At 62.7% G+C, this 25,021-nt stretch overlaps 1 protein-coding gene across 1 annotated transcript; it reads left to right on the forward strand.

The window, feature by feature from the left end:
- The first annotated feature begins 1,448 nt into the window (after window positions 1-1,448).
- Window positions 1,449-23,003, forward strand: CNN3 (calponin 3). Its single transcript, XM_054564694.1, has 7 exons — window positions 1,449-1,665; window positions 17,669-17,790; window positions 17,949-18,015; window positions 18,810-18,947; window positions 19,223-19,339; window positions 20,767-20,913; window positions 21,980-23,003. The coding sequence occupies exons 1-7, from the start codon at window positions 1,609-1,611 to the stop codon at window positions 22,319-22,321; spliced, it is 990 nt and encodes a 329-aa protein (XP_054420669.1). The 5' UTR covers window positions 1,449-1,608; the 3' UTR covers window positions 22,322-23,003.
- The last annotated feature ends 2,018 nt before the right edge of the window (window positions 23,004-25,021 follow it).

The following is a 25,021-nucleotide window of genomic DNA, read 5'->3' on the forward strand; positions in this document are numbered from 1 at the left end:
TCCTCTCCCAGCCGCCTGCCCCCTGGGGTCTCCCCGCCCCCATCCCCGCCTCCCGCCCTTGGGTCTCTGCTCGGCCTGCTGCCTTCAGGGGGCATTAGGCCCCTTCGCGTTGTTTGGTGGCCGCCCCCTGAAAGTTTTCATCCCCCCCAACTAAAACTCTGTGCCCATTCAACAGTGACGCCCATTAAACGAGACTCCCGTTTCGCGTACCAGTTTTGTCAGGACAAAACCGAGGGCAATTCTCGAGCATTCCGCAGGCAGTGACCTTTCAGTGAGCCCATTGGCACGCCCAGCGCCCTGAGGCAGGTGACGGAACCCTGCGCCGGCGCTCCGGCCTGGCTGTTCCCACACGGCCGGGTCGCAAAGAAAAGTGGGTGAAGTCACAGCCAACACCACTCCGCCGGAAAAACTGCCCAAACGGCTCGCTACTAATTGCGGGTCAAGACGTCATCGTTGCGCAGGAAGAATGACCTAATTATGTGACTATCTGCTGACTTCCCCAGCGAAGTCGCCTCAACTCCTTTCCTCCCAGCGCACCCCCCACCCCCGCCCGGGCCCCCGCTCCCGCCCCCGCCCCGCGGAGCACTGCACCGGTTAACAGCCGTTTTCTGCGCTTTCTTTCCAAGTCCGTCTGTCCCCGTGCGGGTGGCTCAGCTGCCGAGAGAGGGACGGTGCCTCTTCTCAGGCTTTGGCCACACCGGGTCCCACGGTTCCCCTGGTGCAGGAGCCGCTGTCCGCCCACAGCACCCTCATCCTGGGACCTCGGGGGCGAAACTGTCCCCCAGACCAGAGGAAGCACGTGCTGGGGGGGGACACGGGGCACTGAGGGCGCGGCCTGGTCCCGCCCGAGGCCACGCTTCTTCGCCCAGACGTCCCGATTCAGGGACCCCAGGTTTGCAAGCACGGCCCCGCCCCCCGCGGACTCCGGTCCGGCTGAATTCCTTCTGAAAAGCAGCCAGTGCGAACCCAGAACAGGACTTGGGGTGCCCCCAGTTTTGCATAAGCCCCGACCGTTCCCGGAGCGGCGGCAGGTAAAGGCTAAACCGACAGGTGCGGGAGGCTGCGAGGTGCGGGAGGAGCAGGTGTTGCAGGGGGGCCACTTCCCGGCCCCGGGGCTGCGGGGCCGCTGCCGGGATTTCCTGCCGCGGGGGGCGGGGGGGCGGCGGGCCTGCAGCCGGGGACGCGGCGGACGCGGCGGCCTGGACGACCACGGGAATTCCAGGCTCGGGCAGCCCCAGGCGCTCCCACTCGGCCGGCAGCCCCGCCCGGAGGAGGGGCGCTGGCCGCGGCCGCGGTGGCGTGAGCGCGGGAGGGCGGGCGGGGGCCGGGCCCGCGGGGCCCGAGCGCACCGCCCCTCGCCCGCCAGGCGGGAGCAGGCGGCGCCCCATTGGTCGGGCCGGCCGGCCCAGCCCTCCAGGCCGCGGGCGGAGGCGGGGGCACTGCGTGCGGGACTCCGGGGCGGGCCGGAGGCTCCGCGGGACCCAGTCGGACCGAGCTGCCCAGGGGAGCGAGCTCCAGGCGTCTGCGCGGCGGCCACTCCCGGGCCAGGAGCGCGAAGCCGAGTGCGAGACCGCGAGTCGAGCGCAGCCCCTCCGCGCCGCGACCACCATGACCCACTTCAACAAGGGCCCTTCCTACGGGCTCTCGGCCGAGGTCAAGAACAAGGTGCGCCGGGCTCGGGCGGAGTCCCTGGGGTCGGGCGGCTCCCTCGCGCGCAGGCTTCGCGGAGCGGACACGTCGGGCGGCGGCAGTGGCCGCTTGCCCCGATCCGGCCCCCGGCTCCCTCCTGGCTTTGTTCCCGCGCCGCGGGCCGGACGAGCGGCGGGCGGGGTCCGGGCAGCTGGAATCCGGCCGAGCGGGCCTGGGGCCCCCGGGCCCGGCTCCGGCTGCAGGACGCGCCCCTCCAGGCAGGGGGCACCCCTGCGCGGCCGCGCGCCCTTAGGTGGGGTCGGTGCGCGCAGCCGGGCGCCCTCTCCCAACCCGCGGGCCAGGGAGCCGCGAGCGCAGTCAGGCGGGTACGTGGCCAGCCGGGGCCCCCATTGTTCGCGGGGAGGGAGGCCCCCGAGCGCCCGTCCCCCCGACGCCGGCCACCGCCGGGAAGCGGGACCCGTCGGGACCCTTTAGTTTCCCGGATGTCGGTGCCCCCGGGGCGAAGTGCTGCTGCTTCGGGAAACCGAGACAAAGCCCGAGCGCGCCGCTCTGGGTGTTCTCTGCGGGGACGGGAGGTTTTTTAAGGAAAACTGAGAAGTTGGTGGCCGGGAGGCTGTAACGGTATCGGGGCGCCTCCGCGGGTCGCTTTTCGGGGCCGACCGCCCAGCGGTCTGCCGTCGGCGGCGCCTGGGCCGGGGGCGCGCTCCCTTCTGCCACCGGCCGCGCAGGAGAACGCGCCGGGTCTGCCCTGGGACTCTGGGTCTGGGAAAGAGATGAGAGGCGTCCCCCTCCCCAAATCCTCTCCGCCTTCCTCCCTCCCCGCATTCCAAGTCCATGACATCAGGGGCTTCTGGGGGGGGGACGGACCAGCCAATCGGCGCGGAACTGCGCACAGAACGCTCATTGTCTCGGTTCTGCTGTTCTGGCCAAAGCGCCACAAAGGAGCGCCGCTGTGCTTCGTGCCGCGTCGCCTCCGGGAGCCGCGGCGCCTCCGGCGGCCGCCGCACCTCAAGGGCCCGGCCCGGGCGCGGCGGGGGCGCGGTGTGCGGCGCGCTCGGCAGAGCGAGGGGCGCCCGGGTGCACCCCGAGGAGGGCTGCGCCGTGCCCGGCCCCGCGGCTGTCCAGGCGCCCCAGGATCACGCGGCCGTTAGGACCCCGAGCCGCCTTTTGAAGCAGGGGGGAGGGGGGACCCACTTCAGCCCTCTCCCTAAAACCGAAACCTTCAGGCCCTGCGCTTTTTCCGTCCTTGCCCCGAACGTCTCTTTAAAGAACAGAAAAGCAAGTGCTTTGCGTGCGAGGGACCACAAAACTCGCGCCCTGGAAACCGCGGAGACCAGCGTCCAGGGTCTCACACGGGCTCTGGGGACCCCTTTGGAGGGGCGGGCCTGGCTTGTGCCCAGCAGCCCGGCCCCCCGGCGGACAGCGGGCTGCCATGACCCTTCCGCCCTGCAAATGGGGTCCGTCCCTTGGGCACCCGCAAGGCACTGGCTTTCCTTGGGTGTTGATATCCATGTGAAGTCCTTCTTGTTGACTAATAAAGGGACTTCTTTTCCTGCTTGCTGTTGGAGGACAGACAGACTGCGGCCAGACCACTGAAACTTCTCCTGGAACCCGAGTGTTCGGAAACTGTGGAAAGTTGGTTACAACTACGGGTCTGTCCCTTTACGCCCCAGGCTCTCTCTTAACAACCCCTTTCATGTTCCTGGCCTTTCCCCACAGCATCCTTTGTAGGCCGGCTTGGGGCTTGGGGCTTTGATCTTCGCAGCCCCGTGAGGTGGGGTCACCCAACCTCATACACAAACAGGCCCCGAAGCCCAGAAAGGGGGTGACTTGCTCAAGAGGACAGAAGACGTGTGGAACTCCGAGAACATTAACTCTGACGGGGTGTCGTGGTTTAGAGCCGGCCCAGGGGAGTCCCGCTGCGGCTCCCGTGGCCTCCCCGATTGCACCCCGTTTGTGTGGCCCCCCCCACTACTCCTGGACACCGTGATCGGGCTTGGAACTCTGCCTTTGTCCTGGCTCGCAAGTGCGGTGTCCTTGTTGGCCGGGCATTTGAAGGGGGCCTTGCATTTTAGCTGAGGGTCCGCGGAGCAGGAACTTGGGCTCTGCTTTCCTGGGAGGCCTTCACGTAACGCTTTCTGTGATGCTTAAGGATAAGTCACTCACGGGCGAGGGCCCGGTGATTTTTCTTCCTTCAAACGTCATTTAACCGAGTAGGCAAAGCACAGGCCCCCGGGCAAGGCTGTGTGGGAGGGCCTTGGGGCCACGCAGATGCGGTTCCAGGTTCCAGTCCCCAACCCCCCACCACTCCTGCCCTGTGTGTGGCGCTGGGCAACGGACTTGCTGTCTGTTTTAGTTCCTAGTCCGTAAATGGGGGGAATGGCAGTTAACCCCCTGAGCCCCACGCTGTGGAGGCGGCTGGCCCGTACTGAGTGCTCAGTGGCCGCTGGAAGGCACCGCCTCTTTAACTGTTCCAGCCTGTTACACACGCCCGTGGCCGTTCACTGTCGATCTGTGAGAGCGGGCTTCTCTGCATTCCAAAGGTTTTGATCTTCGATACTTTTAATTAGTAGAATTTCAGGGGGAAAAAATCTGTAAATTTATGATACTTGTTGGACTAGGTGATAATACCTGAGAGAAATACAAAGTTACTGTTTTTCTTTTACAAATGGGCAAGAGGATGTTCAAAAACCGCCTACAAAGTGGAATCCTGCAGCTGGGCACGTGAACAGTGTCTCTAACAACAACAGAAGGGCCAGCGACCGGCCTTCCGCAGGGATCCCGCTGGCGGCAGGGTGGGGGGGACAGCGGCTGGAGCGGGGGGTCCAGGAGGTGGAGGAGCACCCCTAAACTCGGGAGGTCCAACACTGATTATTGGGGCTCTGGCTGCACCCCAGGACGGGAAGGGAAAGGGGACGCCTGCGTGCCCTGTGAGCGGGGAGGAAACCCAAAGATCCTGAAGGAAGCACCGCCTTTCCGGACACGTGGCCACGAGCAGGACGGCACAGCCCCGGTGCCTTGTCACGCCGGGGCTGCTGAGGCACAGCTGACGCCGGGGCCGCTTTCCTGCAGGGCTCGGGCGTGGGGGTCTTCGGTGTCGGGGGCAGTGGAGGAGGGGCAATCTGACGGTGTGTGTTCCGAGAGGAGCGGAGGGCATGGCCCGGGAGCTCCCCGCTCCCAGGGAACCTGTGATCGGTGCACAGAGCCCTTAGCTCGGCGCCGAGCCCTGGTCACGAATCGGCACCTCAGCCGCTGCAGTCCGTTTGGAAGCCTTATGACCAAGGTTGTAACAAGCCACTGAGGAGGAAGTTAAACAATCCTGTAGCAACACTGCAGCGGCCCCAGTGTCCCGTGAGGCCGGCGGCCGGCCGGGCCTGTGCCGATTGGACCCCCAGTTGCTCCGTGGGGGCCCCTGGTCTAAGGGACCTCAGAACTTGGCTGTGAATTGTACCCCAAGGATCTGCCCTGCTTTGCTGCTGGAACTCGTCGTCATAATGTTCAGATGGGCTTCGGTGGGGCTCCTTTTTCACCTTACATACAGTTCAGAGCTGGGGTTTAATTCGAAACCTCTGTTGTCTGTCTCTTTCCACCAGCGTTAAGGGTCTCTCACTCGCTGATGCGCTCCATCAGGGCCCCTGTCGGAGACGAGAGCTTCACACGCGGTAGATGCTCAACACACATTCGTGGATTTAATGAACTGATTCCTCGGGAATAATAGTGTTTCCGTCTTCAGACGCTGGAGGCGCGCCCTGTTCGAGGGGTCTGGGCAAGGGCTCTGCTGTCAGTGCGCTGCCTTTGGTGGATGTGGCGGTTTTTATAGCTTTTTTCTTCAGCAGTTTTTTCCTTTAATTAGTGTGACATTGAAAGCTTATCCCTAAGACCATTCCTTCTCAATTACTGAGGTTCTCCCTTAGGTGCCCAAGTTAGGGAGGAAGGTGGCAGCCCCTCCGGACGGGGCGGGTGGTGAGGGCGCGCTGCGCGGCAGTGAGAGCGGCCCGTGCCGAGTGCCCGGGAGCACCTGCCGCGGTGCTCAGGGCTGCCCCAGACCTTCGGCATTGCCTGCTGCCCTCTCCGGACATGTGCCAGCTGCCTCTCTTCGCCCTCCTGGATTCCATCAATAAACGTGACAGTGAAGACCTTGCTTGGACTGTCCTCAGCCGGAGAGAGACCCTTTTCCCTTCCAGGCGGGGTCGTGAGGGTTAGTGTTTCACTTTAACAGTGTCTCACGAGCCACGCTTAAAATGACCCGTGATGTGGAAACGGCAATAATCACCGTCGATGGTTTTTTCTGCCAGTCGTCCCATTCTACCCAGGAGAGGGAAGACATGCTTTATTTCTTTTCTCCCGTGACTGGGGGAGGGGCGTGGCTTTAGAATTCGGGGGCAAGGTCCCGTCAGTTCCGGGCGTTTGGCTCCCACAGCCTGCGGGCCGCAGATGCGGGCCCTCCGCAGCCCTGGACGCGAAGCCACCGGGCCACAGACCCCTGGCTCGTGCCCACTGGTGCTCAGCTTTCTGTTCAGGGTCTGCGGAGCCCAGGATAGGTCAGGCTGATTTGTGGGGCCTGGAGCTCCTACAGTTTTGGGGTCGTTGTTACAGAAAACTACAAACATACCTCACACGTGTTAGACAAACACGACCACGAAATCCAGGTGGACCGGAGGGGCTAGCCGGTTGGTCTCCTCCAGGGGTCTGTGAGAAAAAGAACGTGCACCGTGGGGACCACCCGGGTCGGAACCTCAGCCCAGGTTCTGACTCAGGCTTCGGGCGAGTGGCCTGTGTGTGCCTCGCCGGTTACGCAGGGTGGTAGGGAGGGACCAGGAAGCGCGCAGGAGCCGCCCGGCCTGCGTGACAGAGCGGCCGCGTTGGCTCAACCCTGCCGGCGGGTCTGGCCACCCGCCTGAGCCCTGTCACCCTCCAGATGTGGCGGTGGTCCCCAGGCGCTGGGCAGCCATGCTGAGACCTCGTTGTCTCCGAATGAGGCCTCTGCAGAGGGGACCTGATGCCCGAGCAAAGCCTCTCCCCCCGCCTTGGTGTCAGGACTGTGGCCTGTCCCCAGGGCCCCTGTCCATGACGCCGGCCCCGCGGGCAGCTTCCGTCAGTGACATTCGGGGGCCACTGGCCGCGTCCTCATTCAGTCCCCGCTGCCCTCGGGGCGAGGACTTTATTTCTGGGCGTGGTGTTATTTGGCTTTTTCTCCCCAAGAGCTGGATTTCTGTTACCCAAGCTACACCTTCCATTTCTCGGGTAAGGGGGCCGGGGATTCGCCACAGCGGGCAGGGAGACAGCGGGCGCCGAGGCCCCTCCCGGCCTGTGTGAGGCAGGTCCACAGGGAGACCGGCGGACGCCGTTTTCCCCGGGGTGGGGCACTTCTGCTGCACCTTCCAGGCGACCTGGGGCGTGAGGGGGTCCTGCTGGGCGGGCAGCCAGGGCACGGGGTGCAAGTGTGGGGGCCAAGGAGGCCCTTTGAGGACCAACCTGGGCCACAGCCTACGCCCGCGTTGGTGGCCGTGTTCCTGTCTCGCCCAGCACGCTGCCCAGGGGTCCTCGCTGCAGGGAGGCCCAACCGGGCTGCAGGGCTGAGCCGCCCCTCTCACTCGGCCCGCGGGCCTCGCCTCCCATCAGCCCGGCCTGCGAGGCTCCTCCGGCGGACGGAGGGGGCGCCTGCGGCTGCGGTCGGCCTCCCTCCCCTCCTTTTGTTTTACGTGGAAGGAAGTAGGAGAGAGAATAATCAATACCATGTGTGCTGAGTCTCATAATTCAAACATGTGATTCTGCTTTGAATGCAAAAATAGCAGCCGCGATCATGCTTCCAATCGAGTGTGGAGACCATGCTCAGTGAACTTCGCCCGCGAGCGGGCGGGGCCCTTGGTCCCGGGCACCGAGCTGGGCCCCTGGGGCTGCTCCTGAGCGTCCGCAGCCCATGGGGCTATGTCGCGCCCATCTGGGCTGTTCCTGCTGAGGACCCGGCGCCCTGCGTCTGCTCTTTTATCACCTTTCCGGAGGCCTCCGTGTTGTGTGCACCACCCCCCGCCCCCGCCCCGCCCCGGCCTGTGCTCTGCCGGCCAGGCCTCAGTCCGCCTCCCTGCTCTTGGCCTTGGCTTTGAAACGTCCCCTTTCTTCTTCCGTGAGAGGTCGCATGACACCCTGTAGCCCATCCCTCTTCCTGAACCTTCCAAAGCACACGTATGGCCGGAGACCGCTCTCTAGGGCCGGTGGAGACATGGAAGCATTTAGTCCGAGACGTCAGCGTCCCCACGTGAGCGTGGGAGCCGACCAGAGGCCGCAGGCCCCGGGCTGGTGGGCTCTGAGCCCTGCGGGACCCTGCGGCTTCCTCAGGGCGTCGGTCGGGGCAGCGCTGCGGCGGCTCTGGCGCCCGAGCTGCTCTGTGAGGTGGACGCTCTTGACGGTGAGCCGAGTCTGAGCCGCCGCCCTGCCGCCCCGGCCCTGCCCCGCGCGCAGCTGGGACACCCCGCCCGGGCCGCGTGCCTGTGTCGTCGCGGCGCGGCGGACACGGTCCCTCTCTGGGCCGGGGGTGGGCCCACGCCGGGCCCAAATGAACCCCTGCCGCGCCCGGGGGCCCGAGGGCGGCCGCCTGCCTCGCGGAGCCACCGTCCCGCCCAGGAGGCCTCTCGTTTACCCCTATTTTGTGAAATATTTGCTATGAAGAAGGCAAATAGCGCCAGCGCCCTCGGCGCCTCCTCCGCGCCCACCCCGGGGGCCGCCGGGAACGACGTCGACCACGTGAACCGTGAACGGCGTCCAACCACGGGAACCGTGAACGACGTCTGACCACGTGACGCGGGGAGGGCCGGGCCAGGTGCGTGTGGGGGAAGCGCGTCACGTGTGACCTAGCAGCTGTGTGTTACAGGCCTGGCCGTGTTACAGGCATGACCAGGCTGCGGTCTAAACACCCCGTGGGCTGCGACGCCCGCCGACGGGAGGGCTTCGCGTCAAGGAAGGCCCCTCGGTGTGAAAGGGGAACGAAACTGCGCCGGCGCAGCCGTGCCCAAATTCCGATTCCTTGGTTTTAGCTCTTCACTCTCAAGTCTTGAGTCGGGGGCGTCGGGGACCCTCCTGCGCCGCTCACCCCCCCGGGTGGGGGTCGGCGGTGAGCGGGGACTGAGGGCCGGGCTGGGGGCCTCTCCACGGATTAGTGGGTAATGGAAGTCGTTTTTAAAATAGAAAGGGCGGGCGGCCTCAGAGAGACCCCTTATCCAAACGGCTGTGAGGTAGCGTCGAGGGACTGGCGTCCGAGGCCTTGAGTCTGAAGGAGGCGCCCCGTCTGGCGTGCGAACGGGAGCGGCCGGCCAGGCACTGACAGGACAGCGCCGACGTTATTCCAGGGGCGGTTTTCGTCCGCCAGGTCCCGCGTCCCGCCCACCTGAGCGGCTGTGGAGACAGGGGGCTCCCGCACCCCGCGCGCCGGCGGGCGGAGCTCCTAGACGTGCCCCTTGAGGCCCGGCGTGCGTGCGGGGCGGGCGTCTCCCGAGGGGACGGGGAGGCAGGCCCGGGAGGAGGGCGCCGCGGGCCCGCGGGCGGGCGGGAGACGGGGGGCCTGCGGCCCAGGCGCCTTGTCCACAGCCAGCGTCCTGTTCCGTGGGAGCCGCCGGCGCGACGGCAGGGACAGGAGGCGGCCAGGCCCGGCGCTGTGTGCCTCGGCCCTGCGCCTGGGGTGGAAGTGGTGTCACGAGCGGTGTGCGTGGCCCTGCAGCGCGTCTGTCACCAGCCTTCGCAGCCTCACCTCCAGGGGACCTTTGTGCTGGGCACTTTCTCCCTCCCGCCCAGTGCCTGCATTGCCGTCCGCTCGGGGGAGTGTGGGGCCCATGTGGGAGGCGTGGACTCTGCGTGTTACGTGTGGAGGGGGCGTGTGGCCCTGTCCAGGCTCCGGCCCGCCCGCGAGACGGGGACAGGGCGCCGCGCGCCCGGGGGCTCCTTCCCCGAGGAAGCCTGGTCCCGTCTCCGCGAGCACCCGGGCCTGGCTCTTCGGGCGTCCTGCCTCTGGAAGCATCAGTGGAGGACGCGGTGGCTTGTTGGTGTCTGAGCCTCGCTCCTGACCTCACCCTTTATTCACAGCCCCTGTTAATGCCAAGTGCACCAAACACCCTTTTAATCTAAAAAAGGGCTCAAAAAGTAAGTGTCATACACGCCTTCTCATGCGTGTCTCATGAGGTAGACAGTGGCTTTTTAGGAAGTGGGAAGCGGGGACATCCGTCCTTCCTGCTCATGGACACGGCGCGCCCTCTCGTTGCCCTGGGGAGGCAGAGGTGGCGCCCGGCGCAGCGACCGCACCCAGGAGGCCCCCGGTCGCCCCCAGCCGGCACCCGTCCTGCGCTCGGGGCGTCTCGGCTCCGGGCCCGCCGGGTGCAGGAAGCTGCCTCACGGTGGCGGACGCCTCTGCCACGAGCAGCAGAGGCGCGCGTGGTCGGGATCCCGTGCTGCGGCCCAGAGGAGCCCGAGGGTGACGAGCCCCTGGAGTGTGGCCGCTTCTCCGCGGCTCAGAGGAAGGGACACACGGAGCCAGCCTCGGGCTGGGCAGCGGGGAGCTTGGGTGGACGGTGGGCGATCCGGGACGGACAGGTCTCCCGGGTGGGTGGGGGTGAGTCACAGGTCCCGCTGGGGGCGGGGGAGGTGGGTCTCACGCCTCCCCCAGGTCACAGTGGACTCTGGGACCCATCTTGTTAGGTGGATTTGCCGGGCAAAGCATTGAGGAGGAGTGAGCACAGATTCCAAAGCTGCAGAAAGGTTGCCGCCACATTGTCCCATGTCATTGTGGGACAAGACAGGAGCATGTTCCAGTGCGGCCCACGGGGCTCCCTCGGGGTTACCTTAGGGCACCTAAGTCCCGCCGGGCGGGGTGGGGCTTCAACACCTGCAGACGCCGACGAGGAGTCCCCAGGTGAGCGCTCCGTTAGAGTTTATTTTACCTGGGACCTCAGGTGGGGTCTCCATAGTGACGTGGATTCAGGCCCCGCAGCCTCCTTCCCTAGTGAGGATGTGCTGTCGTCCAGCCAGCCTTCCTGGGTCCCATCCCGCGTGCATCGGTGGCACGCCTGTCACTTGTCCGTCTGCCAAGAACTTCCACCTGTTGGTCCCGGAATACATTGCTCCCCCGTGTCTGGCTTCGGGGACATGAAGCAGGAGCGGGACAGAGCCACGGCCGGCTGGCCGTCGGCCCCGCCCAGTCTGCTCCCCCTAGAGACCTCTGCCAGTGTGTCTGTGTCCCCTTCGAAAGGGAGGGACCCAGAGGTGACCCCAGCAGTGGTCACCGAGAGCACAGTGGGATTAGGAGCGAGCTCCCGTGTTTGGGGGCAGACGTGATCCCCTGCTCAGGGAGACGAGGCCCCTCCGCGTGGCGGGGGTTCAGAGCCTTGCTTTTCCCCGTCTGTGAAGTAGGGCAAGACAGCTGCCTGCGGTTTTGTGTTCACGAGCTCCTCTCACTTGTCATCCTCGCCTTGGGTACCCCTCGGGACTGTTGCGATCGATAAGGTGAGCAGTAGCATCTTACAAAGAATGGCACACCTGCGCCCTCAAGGTGGTTTGGTTTTGTTTTTGTTTTTGTTGCTCACTGAGTCCACATTGGAGACACAGTCTAGAACTTTCAGAACTTTGGGGCAGGGTTTTGCATATTTTGACTTCAATAACTTGTTCATTAAGCGAGGACCTTTCAGAATCTGAGCTTGTTTTCCACTGTCCCGGTTTTACTTTTGGTCAGTTGAATAAGCACGCCCGGGCGTTCCCACATCGTCACCCAGCACCACAAGAGAACGGATCTCAGCCCGAGCCTGCAGGTGCGCATCAGCAGGCGCTCCTGCGTGACGTCGTCCGCACGGGGCGAGGTCGTCCCTCCTGACCGGCCGCGTCTCAGGTTACTCCGCTGGACTCCGGGCACTGCGGACAAAGGCATCTTTTGTCAGGAGGTGGAACCAGCCCGGGCTTGGCGATCCCCCGAGACGGCCGGGTCGGCAGATGAAGGGGATGCGCCACCCAGGGGAGCCAGCAGCATTCAAATGCAGGGAGCCGCCCAACCTGCGGCATCTTCCTAGCCCGGTGACACTTTCAGGGCGTGAGACATTACTCATTGTGTTGGGCACCCACTTGGGCCAGGCTCGGGCCCTTGGGGGACACAGGCAGGGGCTCTGGGTGGGGCTGCCCCGACCCCAGGCGCCACACAGGCTCTGCAGGCGTCCACTCCCGTGCGCGTGGCAGCGGGGTCTGCAGCGGGCTTCTGGGTGGGAGCGGGGGGAGGGGAGGGGCGGGTGCGTCCCAACATGCCCGGGCTGTTCCACGTGCGTCGTCGTTGGGTGCCACCTCTGAGTCGGGACTCTGGCAGTCCGGCCTGAGTGCCGACTCCCTCCTTGTGCCCGTCGGACTCTGAGAACCCACTTTTACCTGGGTCTGTTCGGACCTTGTCGTCGGGGGGCTGTTATCTGGGTCAAGACAGAACTCGCATTGTGTTGGAGCTGCGCTTTTCCTGGCGTTGGTTTCTAGGCTGTTTGCTTCAGGCTCTGGATCAGCTCCTCTTAAGTTATGAGACAGGCTGTCGTTGGCAGCTTCGCGGCGTCTGCGCCCCAAGCCAGCCTTGCCGTCCACGGGACGGCACTCACGTGCAGGGAAGACACCGCAGTGGCGCTGCCCCCGCAGGCCAGCCCCTCCACCCGCGGATCCGCTGCACCCGAGAGGCGCGACTTTAAAGTGCCCCCGGGCAGCGCCCTGTTCACGCGAGGCAGCGTGATTTTCCACAGTTCCCCCCGCCTTCTGAGTCCTGGCCAGCCTTGTCATCAGGTTAACATGAGACAGGTCCCCAGGAGAGAATGACCCAACGTGTCACATGTGTGCAGGTGCCGTCTGACTGTGGGGCCGGGCAGGTCCACGTGGAGGCTTAGACGCCACCCTGAGCCGAGGAGAAGGGATCTGTGGGGGGGCTTCACGGGGGAGGAAGACCGTTCACGTGGAGAGGGGGAAGCAAATGTTCGGCAAACGATGGTTGCCGGGCCGCCGGCGCGATGGGGCACACCGAGGACTTTGACCGGCCGGCCTCGCTGGGTCCTTCCCGGCCCATCGCGCTATCTCAGGGTCGGCTGCAGCAACCCTTCCTGGGGCGTCCTCTGTCTAAAGTCTCTTAAAAGGCCCTTAGGGGGAAGGTCAGAAGTTTGTTGTTTTTTTTTCCACCCAGGCTTTTGTTTCTTAAAAATAACCAGCTTAAAACAGTCTGTATCCCAGAAGGCATATTTTGGGGAGGCAAACTCCGCAGTCCTTTCCCATGGGTCTGAGCAGGTTCAGGCCCGCGAGGGAGTCCCGGCCCCCACAGTGCCCTGGGGGTGGGGGGGCACCAGCTGCGCCTGGCCATCGCTGTCCCAAACAGGAGGCAATTTTCTCTGCAGTTCCCACCCTGCCCCCACAAGGTACAGACCAGCAATCACCTGAAAAAGAATGCGGAACAGGGACGCGAAGACATTCTCGCTGAAGGGAAGAGCAGAGACGGGCAGGGTCGGCATTGGCCGTGGGGGGTGGGGAGGGACAGGGCGGGGGCCGTGGCTGAGTGGCCTGTGCACGGTGACCTTCCCAACCGTAGACGCTCAACTGAGCGGTGGCAGGGGCGCTCGGTGAACCGAAACCTTGCCCTTTGCGCACACGGCGATGCCCGCGCAGGGCGCCGGCGGCACTGTGTTTCAGGCACTGGAACCGGCCGCCTTGCCTGTGGCCCTGGTGTCACCTCAGGCTGCTGGAAGGAGGCCTTGGAAGGAGGGAGAGGACCTGCAAGAAATGGGGTCAGGGTTAAGTTACCAAGCTGGGTCACGCGGTTTTAGAAGTGTTGATGTTTGACTTCAAAGCATGTGACGACTGTTGTGACCCCCTCATGAAAACTTGAACATTTGCACCGGCTCTGTGGGGGAGGGGCCCAGGTGGGTGGCCATGTTAAAGCCTGTCCTCCCTCATCTGCGACGTCAGGGGACGGGGAGTGAGGAGAGGGAGGGAAGAGGCCTGGTGTTTCCCCTCTGAGTCCCCCGGCTTCTAGTCTCCTGCTGTTTTCAGCACCCGTCTTGATTCTCTCTGGGGGCAAATGTCTTTCCACCTCATTTCACCTTCGCCGCTGCTTTTGGGGCAGGCCACTTGTTCCGCTGGCCCTGCACGCGGGTGCTCCCCCATTACCTGCCCGCAGGGCTCTCAGGGAGGCCCTCTACCCTCAGAGCGTGAGGGGCCCGGTCCGGGGCCTGGTCCGCCCTGACCCCCGGGAGCCTGCCGCAGCTCAGCGCTGGGGGGCGGCGGAGGCGGGTGCTGGAGAGACCCCTGCTTTCTACCGTCTCAGCCTCTCGCAGGCCCGCTCGTGCCCTCGCGGCCCCTGACTGCGGGGCCCCATCGGGCCGACCGCCGAGCAGCAGCGGGCTTCCCTGGGGGGGTCACGGGCGAGCCGCTCGCCAAGGCTTCTCTCTCCCGGGGGCCCCGGTCCCCCCAATACTGTGTGCTCTTTGACCAGTGAGCGTTGCTTTAGAAGCCCTCAGTAGGGAGGACGTGGGGAGGCTCGGGCGGCGGCGCTGAGCTCCGCTGCGGGCAGACGGGAAGGCAGAAGCGCCCGGAGCTGGGCCCCGAGGACAGGAGCCACCGAGGCTGCGGCGCGTGGGTGGGGCGCTGAGCGCCGTCCCCCAGGAGCTTCTTTCTTGGTCTTTATTTTCTCTGCCTTTTTTAACTGAATTTATTAGGGTGACATCGGTTCCTATGTAAGTTTCAGGGGTACATTTCTGTGATGCGGCACCCGTTTGTCGCACAGTGTGACCGCCGCCGGAGGCCTCGTCTCCTTCCGTCACCGCGTATTTGACGCTCTGCCCCCTTCGGCCTCCCCTACCCCTCCCTCCCGCCCACAGCCACCGACCCCAGGCCTGTGTCTGTGCGCAGGTTGTTCCTTTGTTGTTTTCTGTTTTCTGTCACATGTGTGAGAGGAATCGCGCAGCTCCTGTCCTTTCCCGTCTGACGTGCGTTGTCGCACGTGACAGGATTCTTTGCCTTTTGATTGTATTGGGGGGGGCACACTGCTGGGCTCTGCTGTCCCGGAGGGGCGGGGGGGGGGGACCAGGCAGGAACTCTGAAAGTCGCTGGGAAGGTCAAGTATTGTAAAACAAATCCTGAGGCAGAGGGGAGAATTGGTGCTTCTAAACAACTTGGAAGAGTGGTTTTTAAACAGATTGGAGTGAACTTTCCACGGGTAGACGAGGGTTAATGTGAGCAAGCCGTCCTGTTGTGAGGGAGAAAATGTCAGCATTTTGTCTGCAGTTCTGAAACTCTCCCTTTTTAGATGAAAATACTGGACACACTTTATTTGCCAAAGCTTACCTTTCACGTTTCCTTGCTCTCTGTTCCGCGATCAGAGAAGATGTGTCGATCAGACGCTTCAGCAACGACCTGCGTCGCGGGGGGGTGCGGCCCGCGGCCGATTTTCTTTCAGAGGGAACGTCTGGCCCTCGCCCTCCGGAGCAGGGGGCTGCGGGTGGGGGCCGAGAGGCCATTTGAAATGGATTTTTTCCCTAGGTGATTTCATAAGAATTTTTTTTCATTTTAAACTTTTTGTTTTTAAAGTACACATTCCTAAATCTTGAATTCTACTCACCGGGCGTGACTGCAGAAAGCCCGCTTGTTTGAAAGACAGGCGGCGTTAGGGCGTGAGGGCCCCATGTGAACAGCGGCAGCGGTCCCCTCGGCCGGAGCCCTGCCGCCGAGCGGCTGAGCCTGCTCCAGCTGCGCCGGGTCAGCCGCCCGGAGTCAGCCTCCCCGAGCCCGGCCCGCAGGCGGTGGGCCACGTTCGAACCCAGGCCCCGCGGCTCCAGCCTCGCCTGTCCCATTTGATGAGAACGGCCCATGGAGAAGGGGAAGGTCCCCTCTGGCGTTCCTGGCAGGATGTCTCGCGTCAGCTCTGTGACTGCTTGGTGGGTTGGGCACGGCGTCGAATCTTTCACATGCTGAACAAAGGAAACATAAATATGCTTTTATACTTTTTGGTTGAATAAATCATTGGTGTCATTCGGCCAAGAATTACCACCTCCCCCACCCCCAAAACACCCCAGGGCCCTCCAGTGTGACTTTCACATCTGCATTGGAAAAAACAGAGGGAGAGGACTTGGTTCAGTTTTGCTGACAGACGACATTGTTTGCACGGCTCGGGACGGGAAGCAGCCCCATGCACCCCGTGAACTCGGCTTTCCTGTTGTGTAGACGGGAAGTGGATCTGAAGTGAGGCGAGACCCCCCCCACGCCCCGGAGCAGCTTGGGGGAGCCGGCTGGGCCGCGGTGGGACCGCCGCCCCGTCTTGTCTTTCGTTGGCTCACATGCGTCTCATCTTGGAAGTGCTTTTGGAGAAACCTCAGCCTGCGTTCCGTGCCCGATGCTGGGATTCTACCTTCTCTCCTTTGCCTGTTTCCTTCTATCCACCCCCCGCCCTCCCAAAATTTATACAGAGAATTTCCTTTTCTAGCCGCTAGTAACAAGACTCCTGTGTGAAAATACAGTCAGGTGTTAAATCCTCTCCTACCACCTCCCAACGCACACATCAGCCTGTTCCAAGGGCGCCGCGCGAGAGCAGGCACGTTGGGGGTGTGGGGCGCGCCTGCCGTGGACGCCCTCCTGGAGTCAGCGTATGCGGGGGACGCCAGTGGCAGCTCCTTCCTCTGCAGGGGCTGCCGTGTCCTGTGCAGAACCTTCCAGCACATGGGCCCAGGCGGGCAGGAAGCCAGAGGAGGCGGGTGTTGAGGAACAGGCCCCGGGACCAGAGATCCGCCCCGGGCTCCAGCCTCCGGGCTCCAGCCTCCGCTGTGCCGGACCTCCGGGCTGAAATTCGATCCGGGGACCTGGCAGTGTTAGCTGCCTTGATGTGAAAATGTAGGCTCATTGAATTTCCGTTGTGTAATCTGTAAATAAATTCTGTTATTCTGTCAAAGGGGGGGAGCCATTTTTCTAACTTGGGAGGGAGGACCCCAGGGTCCCGACTCTGGGCCCCGGGCACAGCCTGGCATCGGTGACGCTGAGCACCTCAGTTGGAGGAGGGGGGCTTCGTCTGTGCCCTTGCGCTCAGAACCTGAAGGGCCTCTAGTCGTGTTTTGTGGTGGCGGACCAAACGTGCCCCTTTCTCCTGCACTGTGACGGAGCCTTCGCGCCTGCCGCTGGCCCCTGGCGCTCACTGTCCACAGGTGGGGCTGGCGTGGTCACCTGGGCCCACGGGCAGGCTCAGGGCCCAGGGACAAGGGATCGCCTAAGAGCGCGAATGTGTGATTTTAAACAGTATTTTGTGTGAAGTTTGGTTTTTTTAATTGAGGGTTATGGTCCTGCTACACAGGGACCCTCCAGAACGTGCGCGCGTGTCGGCAGGCGTGACAGCACCACGTCTGTGTCAGCGAGCTGCCTTCCCTGCGTGGCCTTCAGTAGGGAAAACTTACACATTTTCTGTATTGAATGGTTGGGTGGCAGAGCATGCCAGGGTCGAAGGGGGCAGCGTGACTCCTGCGAGGCGTGTAGGGGGACACGGGCCGCGTGCGTGGCTGGAGCCCGGGAGCACCAGCAGTAGGAGCGGGTGCGTGTCTCCACGGGAGGCGCGGCAGTGCCACGGCTTTGCGGGCAGTGGATGTGACACATCTCAGACAGTTGCAGCGCCGTGTGGAAGGGCCATGTGTCAGAGGCCTGCCACCCTCCTGTTTGGGGTGTGGCTCCCCTCTAACAGCGACGTGGCTGGTGCCACATTGTGAGGTGTGACAAGCCCACCTCACCTCCTATGTGTTGAGGGTGGGACTCTGTTCTCTGGTCCCTGTTTTCTCCTCAGTCCCAGTGGCTCTGGCTCTACATGTGCTGATCCGTGTTTGAACACTGAGTTACCCAAAAATGTCCTTCTTGGCCACGGAAGTTTCAGGAGGGTGTCCACTTGGCCAGGGACCTCGCCGCATGTCGCGGCCGCGGTCCCTGCGGCAATCACAGCAGGCACATTGCGGGCTGGCATCCTTGGGCCGCCGTGAACGCGCTCGGGTGGGGTCCTGTGTTGCAGATCGCCTCCAAGTATGACCACCAGGCGGAGGAGGACCTGCGCAGCTGGATCGAGGAGGTGACCGGCATGAGCATCGGCCCCAACTTCCAGCTGGGCCTAAAGGACGGCATCATCCTCTGCGAGTGAGTCTGCGCGGCCCCTGCCCCGCCCCTTCCCAGTGGCCCACCTGGGCGTCCCGCCATCTGTCACGCCTCCTTGGCTGCTGCCCGGGGCATCGGCTCAACGTCCCGGCCCTCGTCCCTGTGTGGCCAGTAAGTAGCTGTCGCGCTTTCCCTTCCAGACTCATAAACAAGCTGCAGCCGGGCTCCGTGAGGAAGGTCAACGAGTCCTCCTTAAACTGGCCTCAGGTAACACCCCCCAACCCCCCGCCTTCACTGGTTACTCTTGAGGCGGTGAAAACTCCATCACCGTGGCAAAGTAACATTTTGGCAGGAGCTGGCTAATTTTTGTTCTTACCACGTTATTTTTAATGCTTCCGTAATTACTTAGAATGAATTCTCTGGTCACCAGATGTGTAGCCTAGTTTTCTTATATTTAGCCTGAGAAGATTTGACAAGTTTACCCAGGGAAATACCACCTAGAGCGTAAGGATAAATGAGGGGAAAGCAAGGGGGTTTGCACGGCAACTCACGGGTGGCCACACAACTCGGCAGGGGCTTAGCCGTCATTCATGAACGCGCACGGTCCAGTAAAAGCGCACAGTGTGGCTTAGCGTGTGTTTTGAGATGTAACCAAAGAAGCATTTCGTGGCCACCAGTTTAAATTTAGATCAAAATTACAACATGCTAAATTGCTGATTAACATTTTATGTCCCTTTCCCAAAGAAGATTTCAGGCCCAGATAACTGATACCGAATTCTTAAATGCACGCGAGGAGGGTCCTGCCCTTGAACTAAGAAAACTTGGGTGCTTGGAGAGACTGCCGCGTAACCTCCTGCGAGGCACTCTGGTTCCTCACCCTGTCCTCTCCCCGAGCGCCACGCTGCGTGCGTGCGTGCGTGCGTGCGGGCGGGGCCCCCGCCACGCAGCCTCCTGCCCCGGCTCCTCGTGACCCGCGAAGCCTGAGAGCGTTCGGGCGCCAGGAGGGATGCAGTTTGGCTGCAGACGCGACGTGACACTTTCTCTCTCTCTCTCTCTCTTAGTTGGAGAACATCGGCAACTTCATTAAAGCCATCCAGGCCTATGGCATGAAGCCCCACGACATATTCGAAGCAAACGATCTTTTTGAGAATGGAAACATGACGCAGGTTCAGACGACGCTGGTGGCCCTGGCCGGTCTGGTGCGTACAAGCCTTCATCGCACACCCCCACGGGGGTGATGAAAGGCGCCGGCGCCCCCTTGGGAGTGCAGGCGGGGCAGGAGGGGCCCCGTCCCTTCTGTGAGCACTAGCTTTGTGGAAAGGCCTTAACTACAGCCCCTCGTTTGGGCCGCACCTCGCGCAGCCTCAAGCCACGGACGGAATCGGTTCCTCGCTGTTCCTTCTGTGAGCCCCTGCGGTAGAGGCTTCCCGGGGGTGCACCCCTGCACTTAGTGGGTCTGCGTGTTTCTGTCCAGGCTAAAACCAAAGGGTTCCACACCACCATCGACCTCGGCGTGAAGTACGCGGAGAAACAGACTCGGCGCTTTGACGAAGGGAAGTTAAAAGCTGGCCAGAGTGTCATTGGTTTGCAGGTGGGTGTGCGCGGTTGCTAAATGTGTCACTCAGTAGCGTTAATTCTCGCTGCGCGGAGTGTCTGTTGTCAGTGAGGAACAGCGGGACCATGACGCAGGTTTTGGGGGCTGGAGGTGCGGTTCACATGGTTCGAGTCCACAGACAGCCCGCGCGGCAGTGGGAATGCTCAGACGCCGCCGTCTGGTTTCCCAAGTACTTCCGCGGAGCATGACTTTCGGCCCCGGTCACGCGAGAGGCAGGCTTACACGGCCTCGGTGCCCCAGCCGTTCAGACAGGGACAGCGCCGCGCAGTAGCCGGGCGCTGCTGGGGCTGTTGGTTTAACTTCTGGGAAATGCCTCGCTCAGGTGCTCTCTTCCCTTCCCACTGTTGCCTTGGAGGTGGGCAGAAAAATGCTGCGGCCCAGGGCCCGATGGGCGGCGGGCCTCACTCCCCGGCCCCCGTGGGGCGCGGCGCCCCCCCCAGGCGGAGTCCGTGGGGGGCGGGACTGTTTCTGCTCAGGCCAGAATGGTGTCCGTGGTGGGAAATCGGATACCTGAACTCCCAAGTGGCCTGGTGGCGGGGGGTTCCCTGCGTGTCGGTTTACAGACAGACACCGACACCCAGGGACAAGCCAGCAGGACCCCCACGCGCGCTGACAGCCGGCGCCCGGGTGGGACAGTCACAATGACAACCCCTCCTTCTTTTTGCTTATATATGTTTTCTGAATCATTTCCAACAAACGGGTTTTTACTTTTAGTAAAAAAACAAAATCCCCTTTACTTCACACTTTTAAGGAGAACAGACCAGGTACGAGCTGTGCTGCACACCGTCCGCTGCCGCCGTTTGGCTCCGAAGCCTGGGGTTATCCCCTGGGAGCGGGGAAGCGGCCCCTGCCCCTCCAAACAGGCGGGTTCACGGCCTCGCCTGCCCCTCGGGCTCCAGCCCGCGGGCCTGGGAGCCGGGGGGCCGAGACGTGGCTCCTTCCCGTGGACGTGGGGGCGACTCTGACGCAGCCAAGCGCCCCTGGCCTGCTGGCACGTGCTGCCCTGCCCTATGCAAGTCGTACCTGGGCTGGAGGGGTCTGATGCCTGAGGCTGTTCCGTCCCTTTCAGTCACGGTGGTCTGTGCTGCTGGGGGGGCCGGGAGCGGGGGAAATTACTTAGTCACCACGTGGCCGCCGTAGTAACTTCTGGTGTCTGTCTATCCCTCCCTGAGTCCCTTCTCTGTATGGTTAATGATGCATTTTTTCGGTCCAGGGAACTGTGTAAGAGTGTCCTTTGTCACGGGGCGCCTTGACCTTGAGGGGAGGACGGAGGAGACTTGTCCCTGCCAGGCCTCCGCACAGGGAGGGGCCGGCCCACCGTCTTGGCAGAACAGAGCCTTGTCTGTGTCGTGAAGCTGCTGACGGCTGGCGATTAGCGCTGATCTTGTTTTTTACCTTAAAAGATGGGCACCAACAAGTGCGCCAGCCAGGCGGGCATGACCGCCTACGGGACCAGGAGGCACCTGTACGACCCCAAAATGCAAACGGACAAGCCTTTCGACCAGACCACAATCAGCCTGCAGATGGGCACCAACAAGGGGGCCAGCCAGGTGAGCGGCGGTGGGCGGCCGCGTGGCCCTCGCCTGGTCCCGGGGACGGCGGGGGACGGGCCGGGTTTGGCGTGCTGCGTTGGCAGCACACTCCTTCCAGGAAGGGGGTTTTGCTCAGAAAGCAAAAGAACGAAAGGCCCTTTTCTCAGCCGCCAAGCGAGGTGTGGCTCGCGCCCTTGCTGGCGGTCAGAAGGCCGGCCCTGCGGCCTAACCAGAAGGGGGAGGACTGTTGCCGTGTTCTGGCTCCCAGTTCAGTCGACGCTTGGCCTCCTGCTGCCGGCTTGTGTCCTCAAAGGGGCCCTCATTAGCTAATTACGTAATCAGTCACCTAATCCAGGGAGAGTCACCGGTGGTCTTCTAAGGACCGTTTCGCCAGGTTCCTGTTACACGTTGGGGGAGGGTCCCAGCCAGCAGGAGGGCCCCCAGGCGAGGATGCCCGCGCTCTGGCTCCGCGCGAGGGGGGCGTCTTCGTGTTCAGGGCAGCCTGCAGCACCACACGGGGGCCCCCACCCACTGGCGAGTGGGGCGGGCACGAGGCCTCCTGTGCGACCAGGGTGGGCTTGAGGACGTGTCTCCTCAGTGAGCCCGACGGGGGAGCCGGGGCTGTCCACCTTAGGGGATGTGTCCTGTGTGGCCGGTGCTCCCTGAGCCCTGTGGGCAACCTCAGGTCCTTGAGGATGACTCAGCGTGGCTTTTGCTGAACGTATGGTAAACGTTGGCACTGGTCACCCAGCCCACGGGCAATACTAGGCATATTCACACGTAGCTCCCGGGGCTGTGGCAGGAAGCTTTGATTTCCCATTCTTTATGTCTGATCCTCCCCAAAACCCAAAGGAGGTGGCATTTCCTCTGCTGTCCCTATGAGAAACCTAAAACCAACAGACACTTGTCTGAGGCCCCGAGCAGTTGCATAGCGGAGCTGGGACCGAAGGCCAGGTGGCCTCGCCCCTGGACCGAGCGCCTGCCGTGTGCCTGCTCCCGTTCAGTGCGTTCTCGGCAGTTTCCGAACAGCCCCGGGAGCAGGTTTCTGCCGCTGCTTTAACCCTTGTGCCTGCCCCCATTCTAGGCGGGGATGCTGGCACCGGGCACCAGGAGAGATATCTACGACCAGAAGCTCACCTTGCAGCCCGTGGACAACTCGACGATTTCGCTGCAGATGGGCACCAACAAAGTCGCCTCCCAGAAGGGGATGAGTGTGTACGGGCTCGGGCGGCAGGTGTACGACCCCAAGTACTGCGCCGCCCCGACAGAACCTGTCATTCACAACGGGAGCCAAGGGACAGGCACCAACGGCTCGGAGATCAGCGACAGCGACTACCAGGCCGAGTACCCAGACGAGTACCACGGCGAGTACCAGGATGACTACCCCCGCGACTACCAGTACGGCGACCAGGGCATCGACTACTAGTCAGAGGGCCGCAGGCAGCCTGTCGCCCTATGCAGCGAGAGCCACGCTAGCCTTGAGTCATGTTTATCTTGTCTTCCTGAAACTCTGTCATGCTTGTTGTACCCGAAAGAAACACTGCCTTACGTACATTCCCTCTCCCCCTGCCTCCGCCCTCCGCAGCCGCCTTCCCGCGCTGTAGCAGCCGAGCCCCCGCCTACCCAGTAACTCGTGAGTGAAGGAAAGAGGAAAACTGTGAAAGAGGCCTTCTCTTGTACAGCCCAGCCCTTTTCATTACAGACCTGTGCATCTGTACAATCTTCTACTGAAGCCGGTGTTTTCGAACAATAGGAAGCCCCTCCCCCCTTCTTTTCCTTCCTTCCAGCTTAGTGTCTGGTGTCCACGTGGAAGACTAAATTCATGCTTCTAGCTAAAGGCGGTGTCTGCCAACTAAAATGAAGATGCAGCGTTTTTAGAAATTTACATATCGATATTTCTACAGTATTGTTTGCTAATTTTTAAATAAAGTCATGATCCGTGTGCATCTGTGATCACGTGTGTGCTCATTCTCTCACGTGAGCCGGCGAGGTCTCCTCCGAGGGGCGCCTCTCGGGGGCGTGGACGGACGCGGCCTGCGGGCGCGGGGCCTGGGCGGTGCGTGTGCCCTCCATGTTTGTGCCAATATTTCAGTGTAGACTTGCTCTGTTTCCACTGTATTTATTGCTGCATTTCTCAGCATAAACTTATCCCATTGTATTTTTTATAAATAAATATTTTTTGAACATCCATGTGAGCCACCAGCTGATTATTTTAAGAAGTGCCCTCCCCCAGGCCCCGCTCCGGTGCCTGTGGACAGCGTTGCCCTATTCAACCCACACAGCGGCGCCCCGGGCGGCGGATGCGGCCCCGCCAAAGGGGGACCTGGTGTGGCCCGTCCTGTCCACGGCCAAGAGTCCAACAGCTGCCAGGCCCTTGCTTGTTCTGTTGTGACACAGCTGCCCCCAACCTACCTTGCATGCGGCTTCCAGTAATTGTAGACTCATCTTCAGAAACACCGGTGGAGGGGAGGGTGGGATTCTGCACTCACGTTCCGGGGTGAATACGTGTTAGTGAGAAGCACCCGGGGCAGGGTCCAGAGGTGAACACTGTGTCGCCGCCCCCACGGCCACATCAGAACTTTAGCCAATGAGAGAACAGGCATCCCTGAGAACCACCGGACGACTGGCGGAGCAGAAGTCCTGTCACTGAGGAGGGAGAGGAGCCGTGACAAGACGGGGGCGGAGACACGGAACAGGCAGGTCCCGACCCACATGGGACATTAAGAACCGGGCGGGGGGGGGCGTGTCTCGGTGGCAGAGGTCCCCGCTTCCCAAGGAGCAAGGGGCCCCCGCCCACACCTGGCCCCCGAATGGGACACCGATCGGGGAGGGGAGTCCCAGAGCACCTGGCTGTGAGCAGGGATTGTGTCCCAGGGAAAGGGCGCCGCACACACTCAGGCCCAGCCCGGACGGCCACCTCGGGGGGAACTAAAATGACTAACTTCTGGGTGAGGGCTGGGGGGACGGGTCGGGGGAACTGTCCCCACGGACGGAAGCGCTGGTGGGCACCACAGGCCCTTTGCTGGCGAGCGCTGCACCCAGCCGGGCCCGTGCAGGCGGACACCGCGCCTGTGCTGCCCGTTACCTCGGCCGCCACCCCTGCTGGGCCCCGAGGCCCCCTCCGTGCCTGTGCGCGGCCCCCCCTCCCAGAGCCCGCACACAAGCTGCCGGCCTCGGCTCCTCAGCAAACTCCCTCGAAGGGCTGCGAACACCACACAGCAGCAGCAGGCCCTGGCGAGCACGGCCGCTCCCGTCAAGGAGCCCCAAGCCCGGCACAAGGGGCGACTGACCGCGGGTCACTCCGCAGCTCCTGGCGGGCGGCCCCGAGCCCGGCACAACAGGCGGCCGGCCTTGGCCCGCGCCGGAGCCCCGCCCAAGGCTCCAGACCCAGCGCCCTGGCACCAGCGCCCCTCCCGAGCAGCCCCACAGCTGACACACCTGACAGGCGGGCCAAGCTGACGCCAGAGCCCTTCTGAAGTAATTCCTGCTCCGTGGGGGTCGGCCCTCAAACAGTGACCCATCTGCTGTATTGGTGACCGGGCCACCAGAGCCCGTCAGCCTGAGAGAAACCCTGCCCCCAACATGCCGGCAGCGACCAAAGCCCAATCAGGATGGGGGCGCACGCACAACCTACACGCGGGGCGCCCCAGAGACCCTGGCTCGGGTGCCTGCGGGGGGCTGCTCCACAGGGCCCCCTGGGACACCTACATAAAACCACCCTTTCCAAGCTGGGAGACGTAGCAGCTCTACCTAATACACAGGAACACGCACAGGAGCCCGCCAACGTGCGATGAAAACGCCCCAAGATGAAACAGCAGGGATGAAACTCCAGAAACAGGACTAAACAAAATGAAGACGAGCAATCCATCAGACGCAGGGTTCCAAACCCTGGCGACAAAGATGCTCGATGAATGTGGAAGAAGAATACACGAATACTGAGAACTGCAGCGAAGAGGTAGGAAATATTAAAAGGCACCAATCAGAACTTGAGAATGCAGTAACTGAGCTGAAAAGCACACACGAGGGAACCAACAGCAGATTAGATGACGCAAAGAATCGAATCCATGATCGAGAAGGTAAGGGAGCAGAAAACACCCAATCCAAAACAGCAAAAAGAAAAAAATCT

This window comes from Pteronotus mesoamericanus, unplaced genomic scaffold, assembly GCF_021234165.1.
Source record: "Pteronotus mesoamericanus isolate MK-2021 breed Mesoamerican mustached bat unplaced genomic scaffold, CSHL_Meso_final scaffold_99, whole genome shotgun sequence".
Classification (NCBI taxonomy): Eukaryota; Metazoa; Chordata; class Mammalia; order Chiroptera; family Mormoopidae; genus Pteronotus; species Pteronotus mesoamericanus.

Excerpts from the sequence above, each read along its gene's own strand:
- CNN3 (XM_054564694.1), top strand. The coding sequence starts at position 1,609 with ATGACCCACTTCAACAAGGGCCCTTCCTACGGGCTCTCGGCCGAGGTC. Across the intron at positions 18,948-19,222 it reads TGGTGGCCCTGGCCGGTCTG|GCTAAAACCAAAGGGTTCCA; the intron begins GTGCGTACAAGC and ends GTTTCTGTCCAG. Across the intron at positions 20,914-21,979 it reads CCAACAAGGGGGCCAGCCAG|GCGGGGATGCTGGCACCGGG; the intron begins GTGAGCGGCGGT and ends CCCCCATTCTAG.